At 46.8% G+C, this 27,403-nt stretch overlaps 1 protein-coding gene across 2 annotated transcripts in view; it reads right to left on the minus strand.

Moving 5' to 3' along the window:
* Window positions 1-572: 572 nt before the first annotated feature.
* Window positions 573-27,403, minus strand: part of LOC144773229 (E3 SUMO-protein ligase RanBP2-like) — an 827,846-nt gene continuing 801,015 nt past the window's right edge. For both annotated transcript variants that reach the window (XM_078658128.1, XM_078658127.1), the window contains exons 26-28: window positions 10,617-10,759; window positions 5,950-6,223; window positions 573-1,248 (exon numbers count right to left, since the gene is read on the minus strand). In XM_078658128.1, the coding sequence (XP_078514254.1) occupies window positions 1,127-1,248; window positions 5,950-6,223; window positions 10,617-10,759 (539 nt within the window). In that variant the 3' untranslated portion in view covers window positions 573-1,126. The remainder of the gene's footprint in view (window positions 1,249-5,949; window positions 6,224-10,616; window positions 10,760-27,403) is intronic.

The raw sequence follows: 27,403 nt of genomic DNA on the forward strand, positions 1-27,403 counted from the left end.
AGTCAGTTTCCACATCTTGCAAAATGTCCTCATCATGGGTACCCTTTTCTATAGGTATGTCTACGTCATTCCCAAAGAAAACTTCTTCAGGCTCTTCCCTTGGTGCAGAAGATGTAGCTAATTCATTTGACTGTCTTCTCCCCTGAATCTTTTTGGTTTAATTTGAATTTTGAATGTTTTGAGACACCCCTTGTATTCATTTCTCTTCTGGAGCAATGCTGCCATTTTGGCTTCGAGACCTCATTTATTTCCATTTTGACATCAACTGCCCTCTCTCTCAGCCAGAAATTATGAATCAGAATGGTTTTTTTCTCAGGGGAGGGACAAACACAAGAAGGAGGCAGAAAAGCAAGCCATCGACTATGAAGCAAACAAATTAGTGACAAGATATCCAACCAAAAGAAAGAAATGGGTGAGCATTTAACACATTTTAAGTTTTTGGTATGGTTCACATGAGGCTTTTTCCCCACAGACAGCTAAACGTGGTCGGTTAGAGGAGACCTAAAAACCTTGCTAAAACTTAAACACAAACATATTAAATTCAAGGATAACCAAGTAACCAACAAAAAGGCTGCTTTCTCATATATGACTTTTATTCAACTTTATTTACATCACAAGTTTTAAAACGCGAATTTGTATTGAAAACACTAGGGCTCAGTTTAGGAAGATTCTAGGAAAATCAATTACACAGGTACTTGATTACTCATTACAAGTAGGAAAATCAAACACAGTAACTTAATATAAGATCAAAATGTGCTTGTTCCTGATGATCAATAACTGGGAATCTTCTCTGTGGAACAACGTGACTGACTAAATTGCACTGCTTCCTGTTCAGTTTTTGCACTCCAACACTGATGTGACAGCACAATGAAGGACTCTAATGTGACTTAGTACCAGTACAATCACCAAACTCTGACCATACTGATCACAGCAAAACCTAGCAGAAGGAGTACAGTGACGTTCCATAGCGTCTCATCTGTTAGGAACAGAGTTTAAAGCCATCAAATCTTCTGGCTCCTCTGACCTCTAGGAGAGTATGACGTTAATCACTATCATGTGATTATCACCTTCAACCCAACATGTACAATGCATAATAGTAGGCTGTGGTACCAAATTTATTTTATTGTTAAGACACATGTTCAATTTCTGGTAAGTTGTGTTGACATTCTTCAAATTGCTTCTTGAAGGTATCGGTCATTTCCTGAGTTTTGAATCTAACTGCAAGTTGTTCCACTTTTCCTTCACCTTCTAAATAAAACCAAAAGAAAAATATATTAGATTGCTTACCCCTTCAACTTAATGAGTATTCTAATATATACAGTGGAGAAAAACAGTAGTTTAGGTATGAATAATCTTTAGTGGCTGCTACAAGAACAATAATTTGATAAAACAAGCATTTGCAATGCAATAGGTCTCGCATTTGCGAGAGTTGGAGCTATTGGCATTGTAAATGGCAATGCCTTTCATTAATTTGTTTTGAAAACCTGCAAGCGGTGCATAAACACACACTTTGTACATATAGTCATTGCTTACCTGAAGCAAGGCTGTCAGTAAAAGAGACTGACCGCATTGCTTCTCATAAGCAAGGGAAATAAGTACAAAGTGCTTGTTTACGCACAGCTTGCAAGTTTTCAAAAGCATAAATAAAAGGCATTGTCATTTACAATGCCAATAGCTCAAACTCTCGCAAATGCGAGACCTATTGCATTGCAAATGTTTGTTTACACTGTCAGCCAGTTGTGGATATTTCAGTCAGCACTCAACAGCAAGCTGTATTCTGGGACTTGTAGTTTTGTGCTTGGAACCTCGAGCCCAAAACGAGCCGAGCTTTCGTGTGGCTTCGGTCTGCCACCCTCGCTCTAACCTTGTGCACAAAGTTGAAAACAAAGGTTAAACATCCTGGTAAAAAGGAGACAAATAAGACACCCATGTAGTGCATGATTTGTACTAAGTGAAACTAGAAAATCTGGCTTCCTCCAAACTGTGTGATCTTATGAAAATAGTTTCACCAATCCACACCCCCTCCCCTTCATTTCCTCAATAAACCTGAAAAGTGACTTATTAATGTCAAAGCTAACGCACGTTACAGAAATGTGTTTCTTGTAATATCATATTTTACGTGTCGTTTGTTGCACGATTCACCCAGCAAAACAAATGCCAGACTCGGCTTGTGCTCGGGCTCCTACAGCCGAGCCAGACGCTGGGCTCGACTTTCCCTGTTAATATGTTGGCTCGCCCACCTCCACGGGTGGCACCGCAGTCCCCTTAAAGTACCACGCTCGTCTTGCACGGGCACTTCACTGTTCAACTACCAGTTCACTTGTAACAAAAAAGTGTAAGCGTCGCATACACAAGGTTCTTTCTCCAATTCCACCACATTATAGTGCCGCGGCACGCTCTCTCGTACACAAGGCGCTCTCACCCTCACACCACAGTATCACCGGCACCCGGAGCAGGCTCTGAAGCGGCAGCATCTCCACGGATTCGGACGGGTCCGGACACCGGTCTCAGTGCTCAAGAAGCAAAGTACCAGGAACTGAAGGAGCGCAGCACGTGACTTCACCTCCCGTAATGACTACAGTGTAAGTGCCTCCACTAAGGAGGGGGGGGGGGGGGGGGGGGGAGAGAAAAGAGCTTTTCATATTGCGAGAATAACCCGTGAGCCGGAGCTCAGTCATAACTAGGACAGAGAGAATAAAGGGATTCTCAAGTAAAAATATGTTCGCTCCCGTAATAAACTGCGCATAAAGGCGCATATATACATGCATCGGGTAATGAGAAAAACAAGCACAAAATCACCGTTGCGGGCGGGGGTGAAACCAGGAAGTCAGGCATCCTTGCCCATGACATGGGCGGGGCCTGTGACTTGGCCAGAAGAGGCCGTTGTTGCTAGTGGATGCAGGGCTCCAATGAGGGAGGGAGAGCCCTGCGGTAGCGGTGGAAATCCAGAGAAATCCCGGGTCCCAGGAGGGGGCCCGGGTGAAGTGAAGAGGCGGGGTGTTTTTCGGTGTCGCATTGGCCAGCAGCCCGGTGAGTGGGGCACGACAGTGCGCTGACACGTCGTGGGCATGGAAAGTGAAAGTGCTTTCAAGGGCTTGCAAGGGGGACAGGAGATGCGCACGGTGCGCGCGCCCACATATCCAGTCCGATCCGATCCTGCGCATGCCCATCTCCTGTTCCCCTTGGCAAGCCCTTGAAAGCATAGCAGACGACTATAGGTTTCGCTGGCGACAGTGCTTCGCACTGTATCGCCAGGTGCGAGACCTAAAAACGTATGGATAGAAGTACTTGCATAGTGGACAGATAAAAGTGATATGGAAAGGCTTTTTACTTGCAGAAGAAGTTACTTAACTTTGGTAATGCTCTTTCTGGTGGATACTCCATGAAACGCCAGAATATCTTCAGGCCTGAAACTCAAAAACCTATGCTCCTGTGTACTGGTAGATTGAGTCATAGGACCATGTGTCCACTCCTTTCTGCTACGGAGGTGACTAGCTGAGTAGCATATAAGTGTCTCCCATGCTTGCTGACATCAGTTCATTTTTATAAGCCTGTCTGCGCACTCAGAAGTGCACCCCATCAGTGACTGGAAGAACCAGTGTGCAGATTCATAAACAAGAGACCTTTTTAGATGAAGAGAGACTGCATGTTCACGAAGCGCTACTGCCTTGAAAGCCCTGTCTGAAGAGATGGGCATTTTGCCTAATCCGTCCTGCAGGACTTTCTGATCTGGGTCATTCCACAGACATACCATACCGCCTTGAGAGGAACTGCTTTGGTATCAATTCTAAAGGTGGGGAATCTCCAGTTAGAAGCGTGCTTCAGAACAATTTACTCACCTTTGACAATTCTCTCTCCGAAGAATACTCTAACTGCAGATTCCCTATAGCACTCCCTCTTCCTGAGAAGAGTCTCCTTTCTAATCTAAAAAGGTCCCAATCTAGGAATCTGCAAACTGGTACAGCTGATTACTGGCAGGCTCCAAGTCCAAGGGTGTGACATCAGCATGCCGGGGTTGCGCTTATATGCAGCTCTGTTAGTCACTGCCGGGGTGAAATGAAGTTGGTGTGCAGATGCATGATGCTACCTACCAGCACGTGGGAAAAATGTTGTTTAAATCTTCCAGGTTCAGTCGGGTGCCCTCGCATATTCCAAAAGAAAGGAATCTGTGGTTAGATGGGGAGTATCAGAAAGAAAGTTGCCAAAGGTAATTAACTTGTTCACTTAGAGGGTGGCCTAAAACTGGAAATACAAGCATAGGGGTGGGAGGGTGGGTCAAGTCACTGCTTGGAGGTAGAAGCTCCTTTATTGGAACCACCTCAGCCCAGAACTGGTTATGTGCCAGTGTCTGGCAGCCCTTACATTTATTCACTGCGTCAAGCTTCTTACCGCAAGGTGGAGAAATGTTGCTTTTGGCTTGCCTGAGGGGTGGCACACCAGAGAATTGAAGGAGATGGAGGGGGGTTTGGGCATATGAGCCTTAAACACTGGCAGTTCTCTGAAGCAGCTTTGTATTTCCATTTCAGTGTTTGTGGAAAAGATTGTGCGTAGATGGCAAAAAGAACATTTACATTACCCAAAGGTGCATTATTAGGAGCAGGTAAGAGCTCCCGAATCTCAAAGATTACTAATGTAGTAAACCTTGTAGAGGATGCTTGGCAACTTAATTCTATAATGTGAATACATGTATTGTTTGATAATAAAGTCATGACAGTTTACAAATATTAATACTTCTGAGTCTTCCTGGATAGCTCCATAAGAAAATGAACACCTTCTGAATGAGAAGGTTTGGTAGATCTTTCTGTGATGCCAGGATTCAAAGGACCTTGAACCTCTCATTAGGACTGCCATGAAGAGTCCTATCATCCTATTGAGATGGAATAACCAGTCTTCACCAGCGCCATATGAGGAATCTTATGAGTATGCTTCTAGCTGTATTTTACTTTCCTTTTACCGAAGAAAGTATTCCCTATGTTGATTTCTTTGGTAGTCTAAGAATCATGCATGAAAGCCAAACAAAACGTACAAGGGTACAGTTTTGGTTCAGTTGACATCTCAGAGAGACTCCACTAGCTGTGGAGCTTGAGGAGTATTTGTTGGTTGCAAGACTTATGATTCAGATGCAGAAGATCTCATTGTTTAATTTCTCAGGACCAAATGTTTTGACTTCAAAGGACAGTCCTCCAACATGAGTTGTGATGAAAGCACTGCAGTCGCCTGTCTTCTGCCTATTTGTAAAGTCGGTGACAAAAGTCACATCTGGGTGAATAACACAGCAGATTGAGAGATGTCGGAGGCAGGGCAAGTAACCATCAAGAAATAGAACTCTGAAAGTATTCAGTGTGTTTTCTGCCAAAAATGGGGGTAGGGAATGCATACCTAGATTTTACACAGAAGGATTATCTCCAAGCAAGAAATGCTACCAGTTAAAAAAAAAAAAGCTGACTGCTTCCTACCAGTGCAGAATCTGCCACTCCACCCTCATATAACAGTTTATAACAATCAAGGTCCAAAAACAGTGTCAAACTAAAAGGGATACTCTCTTACTGAGCTGACAAACTGAACTGAGATTTTATTCAGGGGGAAAATTGTGGGGTATGGGGATGAAAGCGTTAAAAGGTTAACAATTTATTTGTTGGGCAGTCTGCTAAGGCTTAGATTAAAACATTGCAAATGTTTAATGATTGTGTTTGTTGTTATAATACTATCTGAGTAAAGCTCTGACTTTTAAAGATTTTACAAGTGTCAAGGATCCTGCTGGATTCCCATAAACATGCTGGTGGTCATATGAGGAAAAAACATTTTCCTGGTTGGAGATAGATGTATACAATATGAACAAATGTACATGCCCACACTTTCACACCCAACCCAAAAACCCACACACACAAACACACAGCCCATACACAAGAACTTCACCTAAAATAAAAAGCAGATGTAATTTGGACTTACCAGAATAATCCATGGCTGTCCAAACTAAAGCATTATTTGATGTGCTTAAAGGCTGGATGTCCATTGACTTGGAGATAACATGGTTTGCACACACTTTCAGAACTTGGTCTCTCCTCATCAGAACACGGTAATATTGGTTTTCTTGATGATAAAGGATTTTTATTTCTCCTACACCACGCTCCTTCCATTGGCCAACATCTCTGTCCCACCTGTACAGCTTTGCTCTCTCTTTGAACAGGATCTCTTCATCTTCTTCACCAGACTTTACCTCTACCTAGAAAGAGTAATACAAATCAACAAGATTCAAACTGAAAAATAAAGAATCATGCCATTAGTGTGACAAGTTGGACGTGGCTACACAGAGTAGCAACAGTGAAAAGCATCGACATAAGTGAACAATAAATACTAAACGTTCTTCCATTAAGGACACATTCTGGAAGGGGCAATCCTGTCTTACTCCAGCAGAGATTCTTTAAAGAGGATCTTCCAAGTACTGCCACAGGCTTTCCCTAGCTTTCAGGTAACCCTCTCTAGGCCTGCACACAGTATTCATTCTACTGTATGACAGTGCTCATGCAATCATCTCATTTTTGTCTGCACCAGTAAACATATGGACTAATAAACTGTGATATACTCAATGATTGACAAAGTGTTTGTCACAAGAAAAGACCCCCTTCCCACCCCCAATTGTCTACCTCATTTTACCCTTGGCATCTGTAATGTCCGATCAAGGCTATGGCTATGGCTAGCTGCCTTGCAACACCTCCTGACAAGTCCTACTTTGCCGCCCTTCCTTTCAACGTCCACACACCCTTTTTCATTGTGCATATGGGCCAAATGGGGGGAGAAGGGCATATCCAGTAATGACTTAAAAGAACAAGCTACTTACTTTCAGTAACACTCTCACTAGTTGAAAATGCCTCACCTTCTCACAATTCCCTAGGCAACATACTGGATTTGTAAACTTTTTTCGTTGTAGCCCTGTACGCCAGAAGGTGGCGTTGTGTGGCTTCGCACTGATGCCATTCCCGAAGTGACATGTGGGGCCTATATAAGCACCTTTCCCACGTGCTGTCAGTTGCTTTTGAGACTGTCCGTGGTCTAGATGTGGAGCTACAAAAGCAAATTGATCTATCAGTGGGCAGTGCCCTAGACTTGGGATCTTAATAGGTAGAGAGCAAAAATAGAATGGGGTGGATTAGAGAGAGTTACCAAAGGTAAGTAACATGTTCTTTTGATAAAAAATTTAAGCCGCAGAATCCTCAGTTCTGAATGTATACCAAAGCAGTACCTTTATGTAGCTGGCTCTGTGAATGACTCAAACCAGAAAAGTGCTGTGGGGCCGAGCGGGAGAAAAGCCCATCTCTGCAAACCTGACTGTCCTGGCAATAGTGCTTTGGGAACATATTAAGGAACACCAACATAGGTACCTGGCAGATGTCTAGTACAGGAACTCTGCAAGCTAACATAGTGGTAGCAGCTTTGACCCTGGTGGAATGAGCACACAAGCATTCTGGAGGCAGCTTCTTTGCACCTGCGTAGCAGATCTTAATGCAGAGCACGGTCCAGTGCCAAATGGTACACTTCTGCACAGCCTAGCCTTTTCTCACTCTTGCGAATCCCATACAAAGCTGATCATCCACCCATTGGTCTTTGGTACGATCGATGTAGAAACTGAGCGCTATTTTAGGGTCCAAGCGATGGAGTCTCTCCTCTCCCTTAAAAGAAAGAAACGGAGCATAGAATGCCGGCAGGATGATGGTTTGACCGACGTGGAACAGAGTTGGAACTTTCGGTAGACATGAGGGCTAGTTCGCAGAACCAGATTATCTGGGAAGAAGGTGGTGTATGGGGGATGAACACACAGACCCTGAAGCTCACTCACACACCAAACAGAGGTGATGGCAATCAGGAACAAAGTCCTAATGGCAAGATACAGCAAAGGACAGCTGTGGAGTGCCTCAAATGGAGTACACATTAAGTATGTACAAGATTGAGGTCCCACTGGGGTATCACGAACAGAGAAGGGGGAAAGGTGCTGTAGTCCTTTAAAAAATCGCATCATAAATGGTGATTTAAACAAAGAAGGCTGATCAAGCAACATTAAGAAGCCCAAGAGGTCCGATAGATAACTCTTAACTGTGCAGAGGGCAAGGCCTTGCCAGGCAACAGAGAGAACAAATAATAAAACGACCAAGGTAGCCCATGAAACGTTCAAGGGCAGCATCCACCTAGTCCCCGAACAAGTGACTTGCATCAAACAGCTTGTCCATCAGGGAGAAATGGACATTGTCAAGAACCCAGTTGATCAGAGCGACGCATGGCGATGAATGGCAACATTAGTGCCAATAGCCTGTCCGATGGAGTCTAGTGTCCAAGCCACAACAAGTTGTTAACTTGGAAGCGTCACAAACATCCTGAATGGCCTGTGACATAACAGGGTGAAGGACTTCAGGAACACCTGGGAGGCCTTGTGCCCTACCAAGTCCCAGAGGGCATGAATGTAGCGGCCCAGCAAAAAGGAGGCGTTAGTGGATCACAGGGTCAAACTTGCTGCTGAGCAGAGGCGTTTACCAAATGTCTCCACTCGCTTTGATTACCTGTTGGAGGGTGTGTTAGGAAAATTGTTGGGGTTAGTTTGGCTGGAAGAAACAAGCACCACAAGGCTCTCATGATAAAGGTATTGAAACAAAAAGGCAGGATCGCCTAAAGTAGGGCGATGGCATCTGGCAATTTGCCAGTTAAAAGGAGGGCCAATAAAAGGCCTAGCCCCCAGTAAGGTATCTGTCAAGGCATCATTAAAAGGTAAGGTTCAGAAGCACTCAAGCCAAGCTGCAGGTCTTCCACCAGGACACTTGTTTTCACCTACACAGAGGGGAGATGGAGGTCAATGACTTCTGCCACGCTAAGCATAACCATGGTACAGGACGCTGTTTCTTCTGTGGCGGGGTGGGGGGGATGGTGGGGAAGGTTAGAAAAGGTCGGACTCTGGGGAAGTGTCTAGCCCACTAGCATCTTGCAAGTCTTCATACCAATTGTCATTAGCATAGAAAGCTCCATCTGATTCGGTTGTGTGATGGATCCAATTTAGGCTGGCTTTGAAAATAACAAATTGGGGTCACCTCTCCAGGCTGCGGAGTTGTCATTGACATACTCTGGCCCGGAGTGGGACGGGCACTGAAGCCGCGTTGGTACTGGAACCGAGGGTTGAAGTGGATCAGAGGGTCCAGCTGGTGCAGAGGATGAACCTACCGGCGGTAATAGCTGGTAACTCAGTTCTGTGGTGCCCAGTGGTGCACCAGAGGGAGTTGGAAAAAATCTGAAGAGCCGAAGCATAATTAAGCAAAACCCTTCGATCTGGCGTGGTGTGGCTGACGGTTCTGGAAACTTGGGTTGGGCCGGAACCAGCTGCAAATTAGATAGACTTTGAGGACGGGGACATTAGCACCACCACAGCAAAGGAGGGGAAATGGTGCAAAGGAGCAGAATTCCACTTTGACTTATGTTTCTTGTGCTTACCTGAGGATTTGCAGCGCGGCGAAGACTGACTCTGTTAACTCTGCGAAAGGGACTTGGAGCAGTCCCGGCGCTTGGTCTTCTTGTACTTGGTGACGCAGAGTTTCACCTTGCTTTCCCTGATGGCCTTTGTTTCATTGATGCGCAGTCTCCAAAGGTCTTAGTGTTGTGGCTTGAACCCCTGTCACCCCAGGCAAACTAGGTGGAGATCTATCACAGACATTTGTTTGCAACAGTCCCTACAGGACTTAAACCCTGTCGTTTTAGGGGGTGCCATCACTTGCATACTTGAAAATGTGTCTGAATATTGCAAACATAAGTCGGCGTGACAAGAGAAGCTAATGTCTGCGTAGGAGACTGGTGCCTTTAAAGGCCCCGCACATCACTTCTGGAGTGAAATGGAGTCAATGCTGCATGGCGCCATCTTTTGGCACATAGAGCTACTATGAAAGTTTTTCCATCTGATGCCTGAGGAGTATTCAGAAGGCGAGGAATCTGCAGCTATAAGTCTATGTCTTGTTGTTGGGTGTTGCTCCTTAAAATCTGATCGTAGTAGAAGGGATTGGTCGCGGTTTGTTGATTGGATCGTTTCAACAGTGGTTAGTGTTACAGGCTCAAGTTAGAACAAGTAATAGCACCTATGGTGGGTATTTCTTTTTTGTGGAGTGGCAGACTGGCTGTAAAAATCCTGAAATGAGTAGATACCACGCCATCTTATGCTATGTGGATATGGTCTTGTTATAAAACAGAAAGTCAACGTGCAATTGTATATTAATCACCCCTCCCCTGTAAACATCAATAACTGTGCAGTATACTCTGAATAGTGTCCGAAAAGTGCAGACCACAGAAGAATATGCAAAATGTGAGCATAATTGGGAGGAATGTTTCAAAGAGGTACCTGTTTGCACAGTGTTGTATGTAAAGTTCAAAGCCTAGAACAAAGCATTAATTACTTTTTTCTGTCTGCACTGTGTGGATAATGATGGCTTGTTACACATTCCTCAGCAGACAAGAACTGGAAAAAACTCAAAATCAAAACACACACTCAACCACTGAAATCAGTTTGATTTAGATGGAAAATACGTTTCACTTCAGCTCTTTTGATCTCGTATCACCTGCATAAAACTGCTTCATTTACATCTAGAGCTTACCTCTGGTAACGAAACTATTGGTTCAAAGTGTATTTCGTCATTTTGCACAGTTTCTTCGTTACCCTCTTCATCATCCTGGCGTTTAGTGACCGTTAGCGATTTAAAAATAACTTCTCCAGTATTCTGCCATTTGAAGTTTGCATCTGCATGTATAGTAAGAAAAATAAAAAAATATCAGACTACATTTACGGGAATACAGTTTCCGATTTTTAAAGTGAAAACTCAATCTTCCAGATAGCTTTGTGCTTGTTAAATCTCTACATAGATATCACCTGCAGGAAAGCTAATTTTTTAATTTTTAAAATGTATAGATTTTTTTATATTCATTCAACACACTAGTATGTATCCAGTATCCTTTCTTCGTAAAACATCTACCAAGTCAGGTGTGGCAATTCGGCTTTTACTCACTATTCAACAGTGCTAACATATTGTGCCCTCCTGTCGTTAGCACTGTTGAATAGTGAGCGTAACAACCACGAATATCAGGTCAGACATATGCGTGTAAGAGTAAACATTATAAGCAAGCAGCTTTTGTTTTTGTTAGTGATAGAAGCAGTCTATAAAGTTAATCAGGAACGTACATACAAAAATAAGGGGCTTACGTTCACGACACGTTCCCAGTGACGTAACGCATGCGCACATCATAACATCCTGGCTTAAACCCGGAAAAGAAAGACGCGCGTAATCGCAGCGGCAGTTACGAAAAGCGAGTGAAGTTTGTTTCAGGTAAGAGCATAACTTAACATCCCTTAAAGGTTAGGAGAAAGGTAAAAAGAGACAGAGGGGGGAGCCCACCGATTTTAGAACGTAGAGTTCACATAAACAACCGGAGATCATGTCACAACGAAAGGTGGAGGCATAGATAGAGCGAACGAATCGAAGGCACAAAAATCAGCAACTTAGTAATTAAGATGTAATTATTCGATTTACCATACTGTGAGGGGGAAATACATACACACTGAAGGGACGGTTAGTAAGGGTTTAGAACCAGTATAGCGACTAGCACCAAACACTGGGATGTAACATGTACGAGGTGATCAAAATCTAATATAGATGTGTTTTTAATATTCATTAACGACTTGAGTGTTAAAGGCTTTAAAAGTATGAGTATGCTTAGAGATTATTGTTTGTTATTTACAGATGGATCCCTGATGAAGATGGTTTAACCATCGAAATGCATTGGATTTGAATCAATGTTTGGATAAAATTTGAAAACAAATGAATTTAACACACAAACTTGTGGAACTCAATGAAATAAAATTGATTACAAGGATCATGTTTAAGTACTTTATTTAAAAAAAAGAGCTGAAAGTTTATCAGCACCATACCCAGTGCCTAGGGGGACAGTTATATACGGTTATATGACTGCTACCTTGATTCATTGACTACACTCCAGGCGGGGAGTGATACCCTGGCAGCACGGCTAAAAGACAATTAAATAAGTTGAACAAAAAGAGGCGGTGCACGTCCTTAGACTTTAAACATATATAATGCCGGCACGAACGGAGCTAGAATCCAAGAAGTGAGAGAGAGAGAGGGTCGACACAAGTGCGGAAATCGCAGAGGATACGTGGAAGGCGGCAGAGATCGCGAAAACCCACTGCAGCCCAAACGGACGAGGAGAGGAGAGCAGCGCTGAAAGCGGTGGAATCACTGTCGAGAGACGAAACCTCCTCAGCTAAGCAAGATACAGAATCAGAAGGCCATGTCTCCGGCACGGAAACGGACCATTCGGACACACTCAACGCCAATGGCCCGCTGGTGACGCCGCAGACCTCGGATGAGATCTTGAACCTATGATATGAAGGCGGTGGGCGCTGGACATTCTCCGAGTAAGCGGGGGGCCCGGGGATTGGAGCTCTTGTGGGGGGGGGGGGCGGTCTTGGGGCCAATGCACAAGCACCGACATCGGGGGGATCGGCGCGCGCGCGGGGGGGGGGCGAACGTAGCCGCCGTCTAACCTGAGTCACACCTCACTAGCCCTTAAGGCATCCACGGTTACAACTGTGGAGTAGTTGGGGAGTACAGGGATTCACCTGAGTTTGGATGGGTACCGATAGACCGATATTGGGGCCTGTTCTGGGGAGGGAGGTTTTGGGAGTTGTGGGGATGTTTATCAGTTGGCTACAGGTTCATTTTGCGCATGAGAGAAGTGCGAGTTGTAGAAGTATTGGGGACGGTTGGGGGACATTCACCACCACAGTAGGAACGGAACACTATGACATGACGCGACACCTCATTAGGGACAATGGCTAGTGAGGGTGTGTTGCGGTGCATAACCTGGAATGTCCGGGGGCTACACTCAATGACGAGGAGACATAAAATACATGCTTACCTGATTCGTAGGGGGATACACATCGCCTTTCTCCAAGAAACGCATCTCACAAAACAAGAGGATATAGCATTGCAGAGGAGGTGGAGGGGGCAGTTATATAATACGATTTATTCGGCGTACGCTAGAGGGGTCTTAATCTGGATAAGGGCGGGGGTCCCTTTTCAAGCTACGAAACACGTGATTGACACTGAGGGCAGATATGTAGCAGTTGAGGGGAGGCTCAGGGGCAGGGACAAAGCTATGTAGCGTATATGCGCCGAACATTGAGCAACTACACTTCTTGGCGCGCCTTTCTGGCATGTTGGCGCATTACTTGGCGAGCCCTGTTCTAATTGGGGGTGATTTTAATTCGATAATGGATGTCGCGCTAGATAGATAGCACCCGCCCCTCCAAGACTCCCCCGTGCACCGCCTCACGAAAGGCAGAGTGGACTGGCAGAGACGTTGGGGTCTGTTAGATGCCTGGCGTCTGCAGCACCCAACGGAAAGGGATTACTAATTTTTTTCGGGGCTGCATGACCTGCATGTGCGGATTGATGCACTCTTATGCTCTCCGCTTGTGATGCCGTTCGTAGCGAGAACTGAGTACCTTACCAGAACACTGTCGGATCACAATCCTGTGCGGTCATCCTTAAATTGGATGACAGACTCCGTGTGTCCCCACATGGCGATTGCGCCCGGAGACACTGGACGATCCGCTGTTTCACGAGGCGCTGCAGAAAGGAATGACGCACTATTTTGAAGAGAACGAGGGATCAATGGCCTCTAGAGCGATGGAATGGAACGCCTTTAAGGCGACCATAAGAGCCCAATGCATAGGAAAGCACGCGGGCGTGCGCAGGGTTTTGCAGGATGATCTGACCAAAGCCGATGATAATTTGAGGAAGGCCGAGAAGGCGAGACCTGGTCACCCTGAAAAGCAGGAGGTGGTTAACCGAGCTAGAGAGGCGGTGGAACGCCTCCGAAGCTTCGACCACAAGGCTTATCTGCTGAGGGCACACACAGAAGGGGATAAATCTGGGACGTTACTAGCATGGCTGGCCAACCCTACTAAACTGAGCCCACCGATACTAGCCATACAGAGGGAGGGCGGACACATGGAGTACACCCAACCTGGGATACTAGAGGTTTTTCAGCATTTCTACGGGGCCCTCTATAAGAGTACACTAGTGGGGCATGGCAATGCCATTGATGGGTATCTCGAGGACCTACAATTGCCTCGACTGCAACAGGAACAGGCGGATGATCTGAGTAGGGACGTAGAGATCAGCGAAATCAAGGCAGCGATAAAGCATATGGCCCGCAACAAAACACCGGGGTTCGATGGATTGCCCATCGAATTTTACAGCAAGTATTCAGACATCCTTGTGCCCCGCCTCCAAGCGGTCTACAACGAGGCCAAAACTGCTGGCTGTTTCCCACAATCTATGCGGGAAGCGCTGGTGATCCCATTATTGAAACAGGGAAGGGAGAGCGGTGATCCAGCCTCCTATAGGCCGCTCTCCATGCTGACTACACACTATAAAATCCTGAGCGCCATACTCGCAACTAGGCTGTTGCAACATATGCCTACCTTGATACACCCAGGATCAGTCTGGATTTATCCCGGCACGCAACACCACCATAAACATTAGAAGACTTACACGGCTGTTGGCGGACCCATGCACGACTGCCCCGACGCCTCTAGTGCTATCCATTGACATAGAGAAAGCTTTCGATAGCCTGGAATGGGAATACCTATACAGAACTATGGAAAAATTCGGTCTAGGAGAGGGATAAATCAGATGGACCAGAGTGTTGTACACTGCGGCAGTACCCAGTAGAGCGAGGGGCCAGGCAGGGGTGCTCCCTATCGCCCCTGTTGTTCGCACTGGCGATTGAACCCCTAGCAGCGAAGGCGAGGACAGGGAATTATTTCAGAGGCCTAGACAGCAGCAGGGGCCTGAAACATAGCTTGCTTTACGCGGATAATTTGTTGGTATTTCTAGAAAACGCGGAAGGAGCACTGGAGGGAGCGGAGAGATTGCTGGCAAGATTTGGTGGGATATCAGGATTAAAGGTTAATTGGACAAAGACGTGCTTGTTTCCACTGCGCCATGGTATACCACAACCGCATTGCAGATTGCAGCTGCAATGGGCGCCCACCTGTTTGAAGTATCTAGGTGTATACATATACCATGAGGCAGCAGACATGCTGGAGGGTAACATGGGAAGATGCATAAGAACGTTACGGGGAAATATGGAATTCTGGGCCACCCTACCGCTGTCGCCGATAGGCCGTATTTCCCTGCTAAAAATGATCACCTTGCCGCGACTGCTCTACTACTTTCGCACTTTGCCCATCTGGGTGCCCAGCTCTGTATTCCGTAGATTACGGTCGCAGATCACTTCCTTTATATGGAACTCGGGAAGATGCAGAGTGGCACTGACGACACTCATCCGTCCGAAGGACGAGGGCGGGTTAGCGGTACCGGACTTTGAGCTCTACTACCTCGCGGCTCAATTGCAGCTCTTCACACAAGAAGTAGCTAGAGTATACCGTGGCCCGGAACAGGAAAGAGAGAGGGGGACGCCACGTCACGTACTAGCGTACAAAACTCTGCAACAGAAAATTGCCCTGAAAGGCCTAACTCCTGAAGAACAGACTGTGTTGGAACCGATCGCAGCGCCGAGCGGGTCCACAACACCCGTATGCCCCAGAAATCCCGCTGGGGATGGTGACCGCGCTCCCACATGGGGGAGATTGGTTACAGCTACAGCAGTGGGAGGCGGCGGGGCTGCAAGTGCTTGGCGACTTGTATGAGGAAGGGGCACTGATACCCTACCAGGACCTACAGGAGAGATATGGCCTTCCGCGAGGAGGGTATTTATTACATACAGCAGTGACGAGGGCCATCCGGGCACATTGGGAGGGGGGGCTTGACGGAACCGACCACCACCATGGCTTGCCAATATACAATGATGGAGGCAGGGACTTATAAGGCAGTAACGTGCCTGAATTCCAGAATGTTGCGGGAGAACCTCACGGTGATTAAATCCAAGTGGGAAGTAGATCTTGGCAAAGACATCCCGGATACCACCTGGGCCCAGATAGTGCGACGGGCTAGTAAGAGCACGAGAAACGCGAGATTCCAACAGATCCACTTTTACATCTTACATAGAGCCTACATGACACCGGGCAAAATTAAGAAATACTTTGGGGGGACCGAGGCGGGGTGCCCACGATGCACCCTGGAGAGGGCGGAGCTGGACCATATGTTATGGAAATGCCCAGAACTGCATGACTACTGGCAGGCGATTGGTGAGATGCTTAACGAGGTCACCGACAGAACAGTGAACTTTGATATGGCGACCTGCATACTACACTGGTTCCCGCACACACCTAAGAATAAAACCACTAGTAAATTTATAGACTTGGGATTAATTCTGGCCAAGAGAGAAATTACGAGAGTATGGAAGGCGAGGGTGGGTCCTACACACAGAAAATGGGTGAATGAGCTACTAAAATGGGCAACTTGTGAAAGCACGATCCGATACCAAGCAGCCCGTAAAAAACCAGACGAAAGGGCAATAGACACGGCTGCAGCGTGGGAGCTGATAGTGCAGGCACTAAGAGATAGTACACTACAAGAGGACGAAGAGGCCCCAAATACACACAATCACAGCCCCCAGGGCACACCAGGAGCACCACATGACTGATTACGCACCAACTCCTGGAAGAACCCATAAAAGTAGTCAAATTAGGGCATCCCTACGCAGCTGGTGAAGTCACAGGGGAGGGGGGACAGGGGGGAGAGTTTGAGTTAAAAGTGTTCTGGCACGTGCCATGGGGAGGGGGGGTACACAGTTTCAAAAGCAGGAGTACACATTTTTCGACTGTGCAGAGCATAATTGCTAAGAAACTGGGCTTGCCCCCTTCGCAGAATGCCGCCCGACCTCCGGGATGTGGGCTAAATGGCTGTGTATTGAGCGGAATGGAGGGATGGATGGATGAGGATTGACATAGCAATGCTTACTGTGAGATATCAGATGTACTGTAAACCTGCAATAAAAATTGTTTTACAAAAAAAAATGATCATAGGCGTGCTACACTGTTATATCACTGTTATATCACTGTTATATCTGAAGATGAAGAATGTGTGTTCTACGTGCTATCTGTCAAACTGAAAATTTCTCATGCTAAATCTGAACTAGGATGTACTACCACCGAGTCAAGTTGAAGAGGCTTGGAAGGCTGCACAAGGATCTGCCCTCGGAACTGTGTACAAGTGAAAGATTTTTTCCACATAATATGGCCATGCCCTAGGCTCTGGCATCTCGGGGATAGTGTTGGACGCTACCAGGAGAGATTTCGAGATAACAATTTGTTGGGTGTGAAATGGTTGTGAACACAGAAATTATTGTAGTCTAAAGTTACATAGATTCTGGGGATGCGAAAACCTTCCAACACTGAACTGGCGATAAACTATGCACCAGCTGTGTAGAGCAGGGGCTGCCTAAAGAAATGTAAAAAGATATGGCGACCCTGGCTACCATAAGGCAAAAAGCTGCATATGAAAGGCTATGCCTACAATGGAACTCATTGGAGTCATAGAGACCCCAAGTAGCGAAATATACTTTTGCGCCATCGTTTAAAATAAACCAAGAGAAAGAGGGGAGGAGGGTGAGGCCAGCAAGGTGCCCAAAGGCATCGCACACTGTTCCAGACGCGAAGCGTCAAAAAGGGGCCTGAAAACAGACAAGAGGAACCGCTTACTCCGGATCCGCGTTGCACGCAGAAAAGAAGGAAAACTGAAGTCAGCGCGCTGGGAGGGACTTATATGACCTTGCTGATGTCACATCCGTGAATGACGTCAGGGCGAGGTTGTGTGGCGCCATCCCCCTGCGCGCAGAGGTGCTGCTGCAAAAAAATTATCCGGATTAAGTCCGACGCCTGGGGATATTCTAAGTTAAGGAATCTGCAGCTAGATGTCGGTATCAGATTTACCAATGTAAGCTTGCTGGCGGACCAATCCATGCGCCCAGTAATTCTTAGTAAATGTGTCTGGGGTCAACAATGTAGCTGCTTTGCAGATGTTCGCAACAGGGATATTACCCAGAAAAGCCATTGATGCCCTTTTCTTATGGATGAAGTGGGGTTTGCGAGGGATAGCAAAGGGTCTTTTTGCCTTAGCATAACAGGGCTATATGCACTTTGAGCTCAAATGCCACACCGACTTAAAATGAGCACGCCTCTTATGTTGTGTGGAGAAAGACACAGAGCTGTTGCATCTTACGGATGGGCTTGGTTCTGACAATGAAATACACGAGCACTCGTTTAACATCCAAAGTTAGCAGAGCACAGTCATCTACTGATTCTAAATTTGGAAAGAAAACTAGGGGTTCTATTGATAGATTGAGATGAAAACTAGAAACCACTTTGAGTAGGAAACTGGTGTTTGTTCTTAGGGCTACCCTATCGGGATGTACCTGGAAGAAAGGTTCTTTCAGGGAAAGAGCATGCATTTCACTGACACGCTTAAGGGAAATGACGGCTACAAGGACAACCACCTTCCAGGAAAGGAGCTGTACGGGATAAAAGTGAAGTGGCTCGAAAGGAGGGCCCATTAGTCTAGTGATTGTTTTCCTGAAGTTCCACAAAGAAGTGGGGGCGTCCGTGGTGAGATAACCCTTTTGAGGCATTGCATGAACGTTTTTTTTTATAACGGGAATTCTGAAAAGGCTTGCATGTTGGGTGGACGCCAAGGACAGCGCTCTAGCTGCTGGCTGCCTCCCGCCCTCCTGGCTATTTAAATCGCGCTACATCACCAGCGCAAAGATTTAGTTTTGACATCTCCCCTGAGGCGGAAAGCTGGGGGCTAGGCTCTAAGTTGCTGCACACCATTTTTAAAAGGCCACGTTATCCTCATATTTTAATTTCATTGCAGCTACTGCACTTTACTAACCGTCCGCATCTCGAACCCCGCTCTCTGCGTAGCAGATTGTGTGCTCACGCGGTAGGAGACAGGGGTGGACACCATCTTGGGTGGACGCCAAGGACAGCGCTCTAGCTGCTGGTTGCCTCCCACCCTCCTTCCTCTCCTATAAAATGACCTCTTTTCCCCGATCGCGCCACGGGGCGGGTGCAGAGGGCGTGCCGGCGGCGCACCAAAGGCAAGCCCGTCTGCGATCGTTCGCGCCGGAACCGGGCCTAGGGCCATACCCCCTGGCCCATCCACCTCACAATCCCTTATTTCTTATTCCAGAAATGATTTAATGCGGCTGCGCCCTTCTTCGGGTATCAGGTGTTCACTGATGGAATCTGAGGATATATTGAACAACCAGGCAATCAGCTGTTTATACTGTAAGTCTTTGCTCCCTCATATCACCCCCGTTTCTAGATCTAGGGTGGAAATGACTCATAAAGACTCTAGCTTAGTGATAGCACTCATCAACGTCCGCTCACTAGGCCAACATAAACAGGAGATAGCCGACATAATCACTGATAGGAACATAGATATACTGTTTATGACAGAAACATGGATGGACAATGCATCCTATCCGGATCTGGTGGTTGCGATCCCAGAAGGATACAAAGTTCAAAGACAGGATAGACTTAATAAAAAAGGTGGTGGGTTGGCAATAATTTTCCGCAAACAATTTTTTGTTAGAATATATCCTATTCCTTCACACATTTATGAGCTGTCCATTTTTCCATTTTATTAACTCCTTCACAAAATTTTAAAGGAGTTCTTTTATATAGACCACCCAGGAGCACGGACTGATTTTCTAGCTAACTTTAACACACTACTAGAATCATTAGCTATAGATGAGTCATTCACCGTATTGGGTGATTTTAACTTTCATTTGGAAAAAACAGATAGCCATGACACCCTCACCTTACTGACAGACATGGAAGCCCTAGGCCTGGTCCAGTTAGTCTTATCTCCCACGCATGAAGCTGGTCATGTGTTGGATGGTATTTTCACAAATTATAAGAAAATCTTCATCCAAGATATTCTTCCACTCCCGTGGTCCGATCATCACGCTATCATCTTAAAAAAAAACTTTAAATGCCCTCACATTAAAAAGGTGGTGGAAACAGGTCATGGTGCATTTAGAATTTGGAAGGATATAAACAATTTGCAGTTATCCACTCTCCTAAATGACACCACCCCGGCTATTTCATCTGACCCTAACATAGCTACCGAACAATTCATGGACTGGATAAGTAATGCCATGAACCAACTGGTACCAAATAAAACCATCTCTAAAAACAGGTCCTCTCCTTCGGCGCCTTGGTTTACTGACGCACTTCGAGAACAGAAACAGAAGTGTAGAAACTATGAAAGACACTGGCGCAGATCGTATTCCATGGAACAAAAGATGCAGCACAAACAGGAACTTAATAACTTTAAAAAAATGATTAAGGAAGAAAAAAGAATATTTTACACTATACAGATTGAAACAGCTAAAAACTTCCACAGAGAATGGTACCAAGTTGTGAAGCAACTATCTGGAAGAACACCAGTTACTGCTCCTTCTCCAACGCAAGCACTTACTGATGGCTCTGGCTCTATACTTTTTTGAAAAAGTTAACAATATCTATGTAGAGTTCTCCTCCAAAGTATCTACTTATACCAACCCATCTAGTATTAACCCCCCGACCATTGCTTATCACATTTCTCGGAAGTCACTGAACAGAACATAGTGGACATTATGAAAGTGATAAAATCGGGCTCGGCTCTTGACCCTTGCCCACCTAAAGCTCTCTCCCCAGTCATCAATCTGACTGCGCCGGTGATAACCCAGATTTGTAATGCCATGTTTGAGACAGGTATATATCCAGCCGTACTGAAAAACACGCTTCTCAAACCGCTCTTAAAGAAACCTCACCTGGAGGCAGATGAATTGAAAAATTATAGACCTATAGCCAGTCTGCCCTTTTTGGCTAAGGTCGCAGAGAAAGCAATGAATACGCAACTTTTGGAATTCATTGAGAATCATCATCTGCTGGATGATACGCAATTTGGGTTCCGTAAACTCCATGGAACTGAAACTGCTCTCATTAAAGCTACAGAGGACATTAGAATAATAAGAGACCAGAGAGGCACTGCAGTGCTCATATTACTGGATTTGTCTGCAGCCTTCGACACGGTCGATCATGCTATCTTGATCGACCGTGTCTCGGCAATGGGCGTCCAACATAGAGCTAAAGATTTGCTGGCCTCCTTCCTGTCGGAGAGAACGCAGGCAGTTAGCTTGGGGCCATTTCGATCGGCTGAGCTAACCCTTCCCTGTGGAGTTCCTCAAGGCTCATCCCTAAGTCCGACACTTTTTTTATTTATTTTTTTATTTATTTTAAAAACCTTTATTGAGAAACAGGAATAAGTACAAGCGCAGGCCTACAACCACAAGGGCCGGCCGCAAAATCAGGAGAGTCAAAAGAGAACAACGTCAATGTGTACGGTAGGATGAATACAGGATAGACGAGTAACAAAATCGTCACACAGTAAGCGCCAGGATAAGAAAGGTTTCATTTTATGATGTATAGAGGAGGCAGAAGCCATATCTACCCATGTGTCATGCAACATACTCAGAAAAAGAGGGGGGGACGAGAGGGATGCAGCCCCCTACGCAATAAAATAACCACAGTAGAGCAAAGCCCAGATATATCCAATGCCCATCAAAGGTTCAAAAATAAAGGACAAATCGTAGCAAACAAGTAAATGGGTCACCGCATAGACCGCCCTCCCGTCCCGAAAAAGGAGAAAGTGCAGACACTTACGAAACGAAGGAGAAAGAACAAAGGGACATAGCCCACCCCCTAGAAAGAAAGCAAAAAAGGGACCATAGAAGAAAACAAACTAAAATAACAAACACCCCCCCCACCCTACATCACTGTAATGGCTATGGCCTATCCCACTAAACAGCGTGCCTGTCGCCCAGAGTCACCCGAAATATAGAAGAGAGAGAAAGGGAATAATATCGAAGGGAAAAAGGAGAAAGGGATAAAAGGAGAGGAAAAAGAGGGATGAGAAGGAGAGGAGAGAAGAGAGGAGGGGAGCCAGCGATCGAAATACAGAACACCACCCCACCCGCAATAACGGATCACTAGTCGAGGTCAAAAAAGGACATTGAGAAAAGCCTACATAAAGGATGAAGACAGGAACTGTCCAAATGATGAGGCACGGAGATGACAATTAGCAAAACAAAAGTCCCACAGGCATCCAGGCACGATCACCCCTGTCCACGTCTATGAAAAGCAGAGCTGCCAGACCCCGCCACGGCCAGGAAACAGCATGATACAGTGGGTCCATACCAGTCAAGGAAAGCAAGTGGGATCTTCACGGAACACCGTCTCGGCGAACAAAAAGCAACCAGGAAAACTCGGCAACAGTCAGAATGCAGAAGTAACCCAAGGATCCACGTGGCCAAGCACAAAGTCAGGGCTGTCCAGCACAAAGCAAAGAAATCAGGATGTAGGAAATACTGCTGCATCGGCACCGGGTCCACTTGATCCCATGGAATCGAACACCCAGCCGGATATCCCAGCACAGCAGCTGGAGAAGTCTCAACAATACCAACTCGGGGAGACGACACCGCGTCACAAAATGGCTGAACAACCATGGCGGCGATCCGCAACTCCAAGTCCCGGCAGTGCAAGGACAGGTCGATCCGCAGAGCACCCAGGGCGAACAAGATAGTACTCCGTGTAGGGGCCGCCCGAATCAAACGAGGTATGGGGAGAGCAAATGCAGCAACGTCCCTGTCTCCAGGAGGAAGACACTCCGAGGGGCCATCCGCCATCTTGTGCACATCGTCTGCCGCCATTGTCGCATCCGCTGCCAAGCCCACCAGGAATGCCGGAAGCCCCAGGACACACAGCCGATCCGCGGCGGATGGCGCTCGGCGGAGAAAGGAGAGTCACCAGAAGAACGGGCGTGCTCCCCACAACACTCGGGGGAGCCCTGCACCAGGTCCCGGGCGGGACAATCAACAGGAGTGGGCTTCTCACCCGAGGGGTGCCGGACAACGCGGCTTCTCTTCTTCGGGCCGGCAGGCAATCAGGCATGCGGGGTGGCCCACCATCGGGGGTGGGTCCGCTCCGGCGCTTCCGGCTCGCGGCTCTCAGGCTCCCACCATCGGGTCTCTTCAGCGGTTCCGGGCCGTCGGCACTCCAAACACCTCCGGGCAGACACAGCACTCGAGGCCCCGGCGTCAGGGCCGGGAAGGCCAGCAAGGGTACAAGGACAGAACGCAGAAACCACTGCACGCCAGAGCCCCGGAAAAAGACGGTAAGTGAAGGCTCTTCCCAGGTAACCAAATTCGGAACACCCCGATCAGGATTAAAGACAGGATAGGCGGCGGGGAGGAAGGGATCTCGGAGCGAGGCGTTTATGCGACTGTTCCGATCGCCGTCTTGGCTCCTCCAAGTCCGACACTTTTTAATATTTATGTGTCGGACTTAGCCAGAGTTATAAAATCTCAAGGGATGGGCCTTACTTCTTACGCCGACCACACCCAGTTGGTGTTGGCAATTAATAGGGATGGAGATAGAGTGGCAAAATGTTTCCAAGAAGGCATGCTGGCCATCAAGGACTGGATGGCCAGTAACTGCCTCAAACTTAACTCCGAGAAGACGGAAGTGGTCATTTTCGGGAAACTATCCCCAGTCTGGTCCAGCTCATGGTGGCCTTCATCAATGGGGCCGACACCTAAACCAGTTCCAAAGGTTAGGAACTTGGGAATAATATTTGACGACAATCTAAATTTTGTTTTCCATGCCAACCAAGTCACGTCCACAGCCTTTTTTAAACTTAGAATGATCAAAAAAAGTATCCCATTCCTACCAGAAAGTGCAGGGAAGACACTGATTAGCACCCTGGTAATGTCGTCATTAGATTACTGTAATTGACTGTTTGCAAATGCACAATGCAGGGTCATCAAAAAAAATGCAGACGGTCCAAAATGCAGCTGCTCGTTTGCTTTCAGGGACACCCAAATTTCAGGCCATCTCACACGTTATTCGAAACTACCTGGCGATCAAGAATCGCATAAAATTTAAGACCTTATGTCTGACTTATAAAGCTGTTCACAATCAAGGCCCAAAATTTCTATCTAAACACCTGGTCGTATACAGTCCCACCAGACAGCTTAGACCTACAACGGCTTATCAGCTAGTGGTGCCTCGTACTAGGACAATGGCCTGGGGAGACAGACGTTTTGTGGTGACAGCGGCCAAGCTTTGGAATGCTTTACCACTAAAGATCCGCTCTGTTCCATTACTGTTTCAATTTCGCAAAATGATAAAAATGCAGCTGTTCAATCAGTAAACCCAGCCTTTCTTACATCCTCACTGAATCTGTAGCGCCGAGACGCCCAAGGGCATTTGTTTGCGCTTTACAAATTTCAAAAATAAATAAATTAATATTCCCTAATTTGTGAATAAACTGCCTTAGAAGCTAAATGAAGTCTGATAGAGGTATAGGCAAGGCCCGATTCCTGCAGCTGAAGAAGGTAACGGATAATGTCTTGACCTGAGGATGTGAGATGGTCAACATTTCCACTTGGCCTCAAAGCAGGCTCTGGTTGTAAGCCTACATGCTTCCTTCAGAATGGTCGTGTATTCTGTGGGGAGACTGAGGTAGCCAAATACTAAGACCTCAGGAGTCAAATTGCAAGTTAAAGCTCTTGGGAGTTTGGAAGCCTGAGTGCCTTTAATTTGGTAGAGAAATCCAGTCAGCTCATGAGGCACTAGAGAGAGATCGAGAACGGTGGTCAACCAGGGCTGGCATGCCCAGGTTGGGGCTACTAGGATAAAATTGAGGGATGTTTTTCTCAGTTTACATACCAGAAATGGAAGGGGTGGGAGAGGCGAAAAAGTGCAAGCAAATATCCCTGACCAATTCATCCATAGTGCAATGCCGATGGACTGTGGATGTGGGAGCCTGGAGGCGAAGCATGGGCATTTTGCATTTTTCGACGAAGGTTAACAGGCCCATCTATGGGAACCCCCAGCGGTGGAAGTACGGCAATAGGACATGCGGGTGGAGTTCCCATTCGTGGACTTGTTGATGTGTCCTGCCGAGCAGGTCTGTCAAGTCGTTTTCCATCCTGGGAATGTCCTGGATGAGGAGATGGGCTCTGATGTTTAACCTACCGCCAAATATTCTGGGCTAAAGCAGACAAGTGGAGTGAGTGGGTGCCCCCCTGTATTTGTAGGTAAAACATGGCAGTCCTGTTGTCTGTCTGGACTAGGACTACTTGAGTTGAATGAGAGAAAGGAAACCCTTGAAGGCCAACTGAACAGGTAGCAGCTTCAGAGGGTTGATGTGGGAACCCCTTTGGGTAGTTGTCCACACACCTTGGATATCGAGATTTTGCAGATGCGCTACCTAGCGGTGAGCGAGGGAGCCCGTGGTGATTGTCTCTTGCAAAATTGAGTTGAGAAAGGGCCATCTCTGTAACAGGTTGTTGGTATTTCACCACTGCAGAAAGCGATAAGTACAGTCCCAAATCAACGCTAGATCCTGCTAAATGACCCTCCGCTTGCGACCAATTTGCTGCTAGGCATTGCTGCAAGGGATGCCTGTGTAACCTGGCATGAGGAGCTATGGTGATGCAGGATACCATCATGCCGACTAAACACATAACCTTTCTGACCATGATCTTTCTGAAAAAGAGGTAGTAGTGTTTGGAATGCTTGTACCCTTACTGGGCTGGGGTAAGCTCTCCTTACCCTGGATTAGAGTATGACCCAGAGGAAGGGCTGAACTTGGAGAGGATGGAGGTGGGATTTGGATGCATGGATAGTGAAGCCGAGGCTGTGAGGGAGGTGCATGGTGGCCTGTGTTTGTGCTAGGCATTGCTGCAGCATGGCGCACTTGATCAGTGAATTGTCCACGTATGGGAAGACAAGGATGCCGCTCCTTCTGATGTGAGTTGCTCCCACTGCAAGACCCTGAGGGCTGAGGTTGCCCTGAAGGGCATCTCTTTAAACTGATAATTCTGTCCACTTACTCCAAACTGTAGGAATCTTTGATAAGCAGTGTGAATGGGTAAGTGAAAGTAAGCGCCCTTCAGATCAAGGGCGGTCATGACGTCACCTTGTTGTAGGAGAAGAACGGCATCCTGAAGAGTTACCATGTGGAAGTGCTCTGACAGGATGTACTTGCTGAGCAACCCAAGGTCAAGGATTGGCATTAGGGACCCAACCTTTTTGCGGATAAGAAAGTATAGGGACTACACCCCTTTGCTGTAGTGTTGTTGTGGTACTGTTTCTATACACCCTTTGGTGAGTAGCGCATAGATCTCCTCTTGCAGTAGATGCTGATGTTCTGGGGAGAGTCTGTGCTTGCAGGGGGAATATTTGCTGGTGTCTGTGTGAACTTTAAGCAATACCTTTCTTGTAGGATGTCTAGAATCTACTGGTCAGAGGCGATCTCTGCCCAGGATCTGGGTGCTTTGGGGGTTACATCTTTTCCCCCACCCCTGCCATTATTTACCTTGTGTCTTCCCCAGTAGGTACCCTGTGAGGGTGTTTGCTCCTGCTTTTGTCTGGTGTAGGTTGTGGAACCCTCAGGTGTGGTGGTTTTGGCTCCACCCTGATACTGTGAGAGACAAAAGGAGTCACGGGAATATAGGGTTTGAAGGGCGCTCATGACTTTGGCTATTTCAGCATCCTTCTTAATCTTTTACAACATCTCGTCTACTTGGGTGCCGAAGAGGTGCTCCCCATCGAAAGGCATGTTGAGGAGAGACTGTTGCACCTCTGGTTTAAAACTAGACATGTGCAGCCAGGCATGCCTACAAAGTAGGACACTGGCGTTAAGGCCTCGAGCAGCGGTGTCTGCTGCAGCCAAAGAACACCTAATGAATATGCTACTTACCAGTATGCATCTGTTCTTGGCATGTAGGGCTGCTGACATTCATATCTATAGCATAGATCGCCGCCTAGCCTCCCCTGGACTACAGTGCGCATGGGCATCGACTCCACCCCCAGATTGTTTTTAGCCATTGTGGCGAAGATGGAGTGCAACAGTGTGAGCGATGACCATGCTAAGAGTAAGTGTAAATTCTACAGCCGCTTCAGGCATCGGGGAGGAGGGCGGGCGATATGAATGTCAGCAGCCCTACATGCCAAGAACAGATGCATACTGGTAAGTAGCATATTCAGTTCGAGGCATGTGGGCTGCTGAATTCATATCTATAGCATAGAATATATAGCAGTCCCTCCATTATTGGCGGCCGCCTGTGCCAGCTGCAGACGTTTGAAAAAGTGTTTTTAGAACAGCCTGCCCTACAGCTGCTTGGAGTGCACATCTACACAGTAGTGTTTAGTAAATGTGTGTGGGGTAGACCATGTGGCTGCTCTACAAATGTCTTCCAAAGGGATATTACCAAGGAAAGCCATGGAGGCCCCCAACTTGCGGGTGGAGTGGGCTCTGGGGGGGGACCGTCAAAGTGCGCT

This window comes from Lissotriton helveticus, chromosome 8 (assembly GCF_964261635.1).
Source record: "Lissotriton helveticus chromosome 8, aLisHel1.1, whole genome shotgun sequence".
NCBI lineage: Eukaryota > Metazoa > Chordata > Amphibia > Caudata > Salamandridae > Lissotriton > Lissotriton helveticus.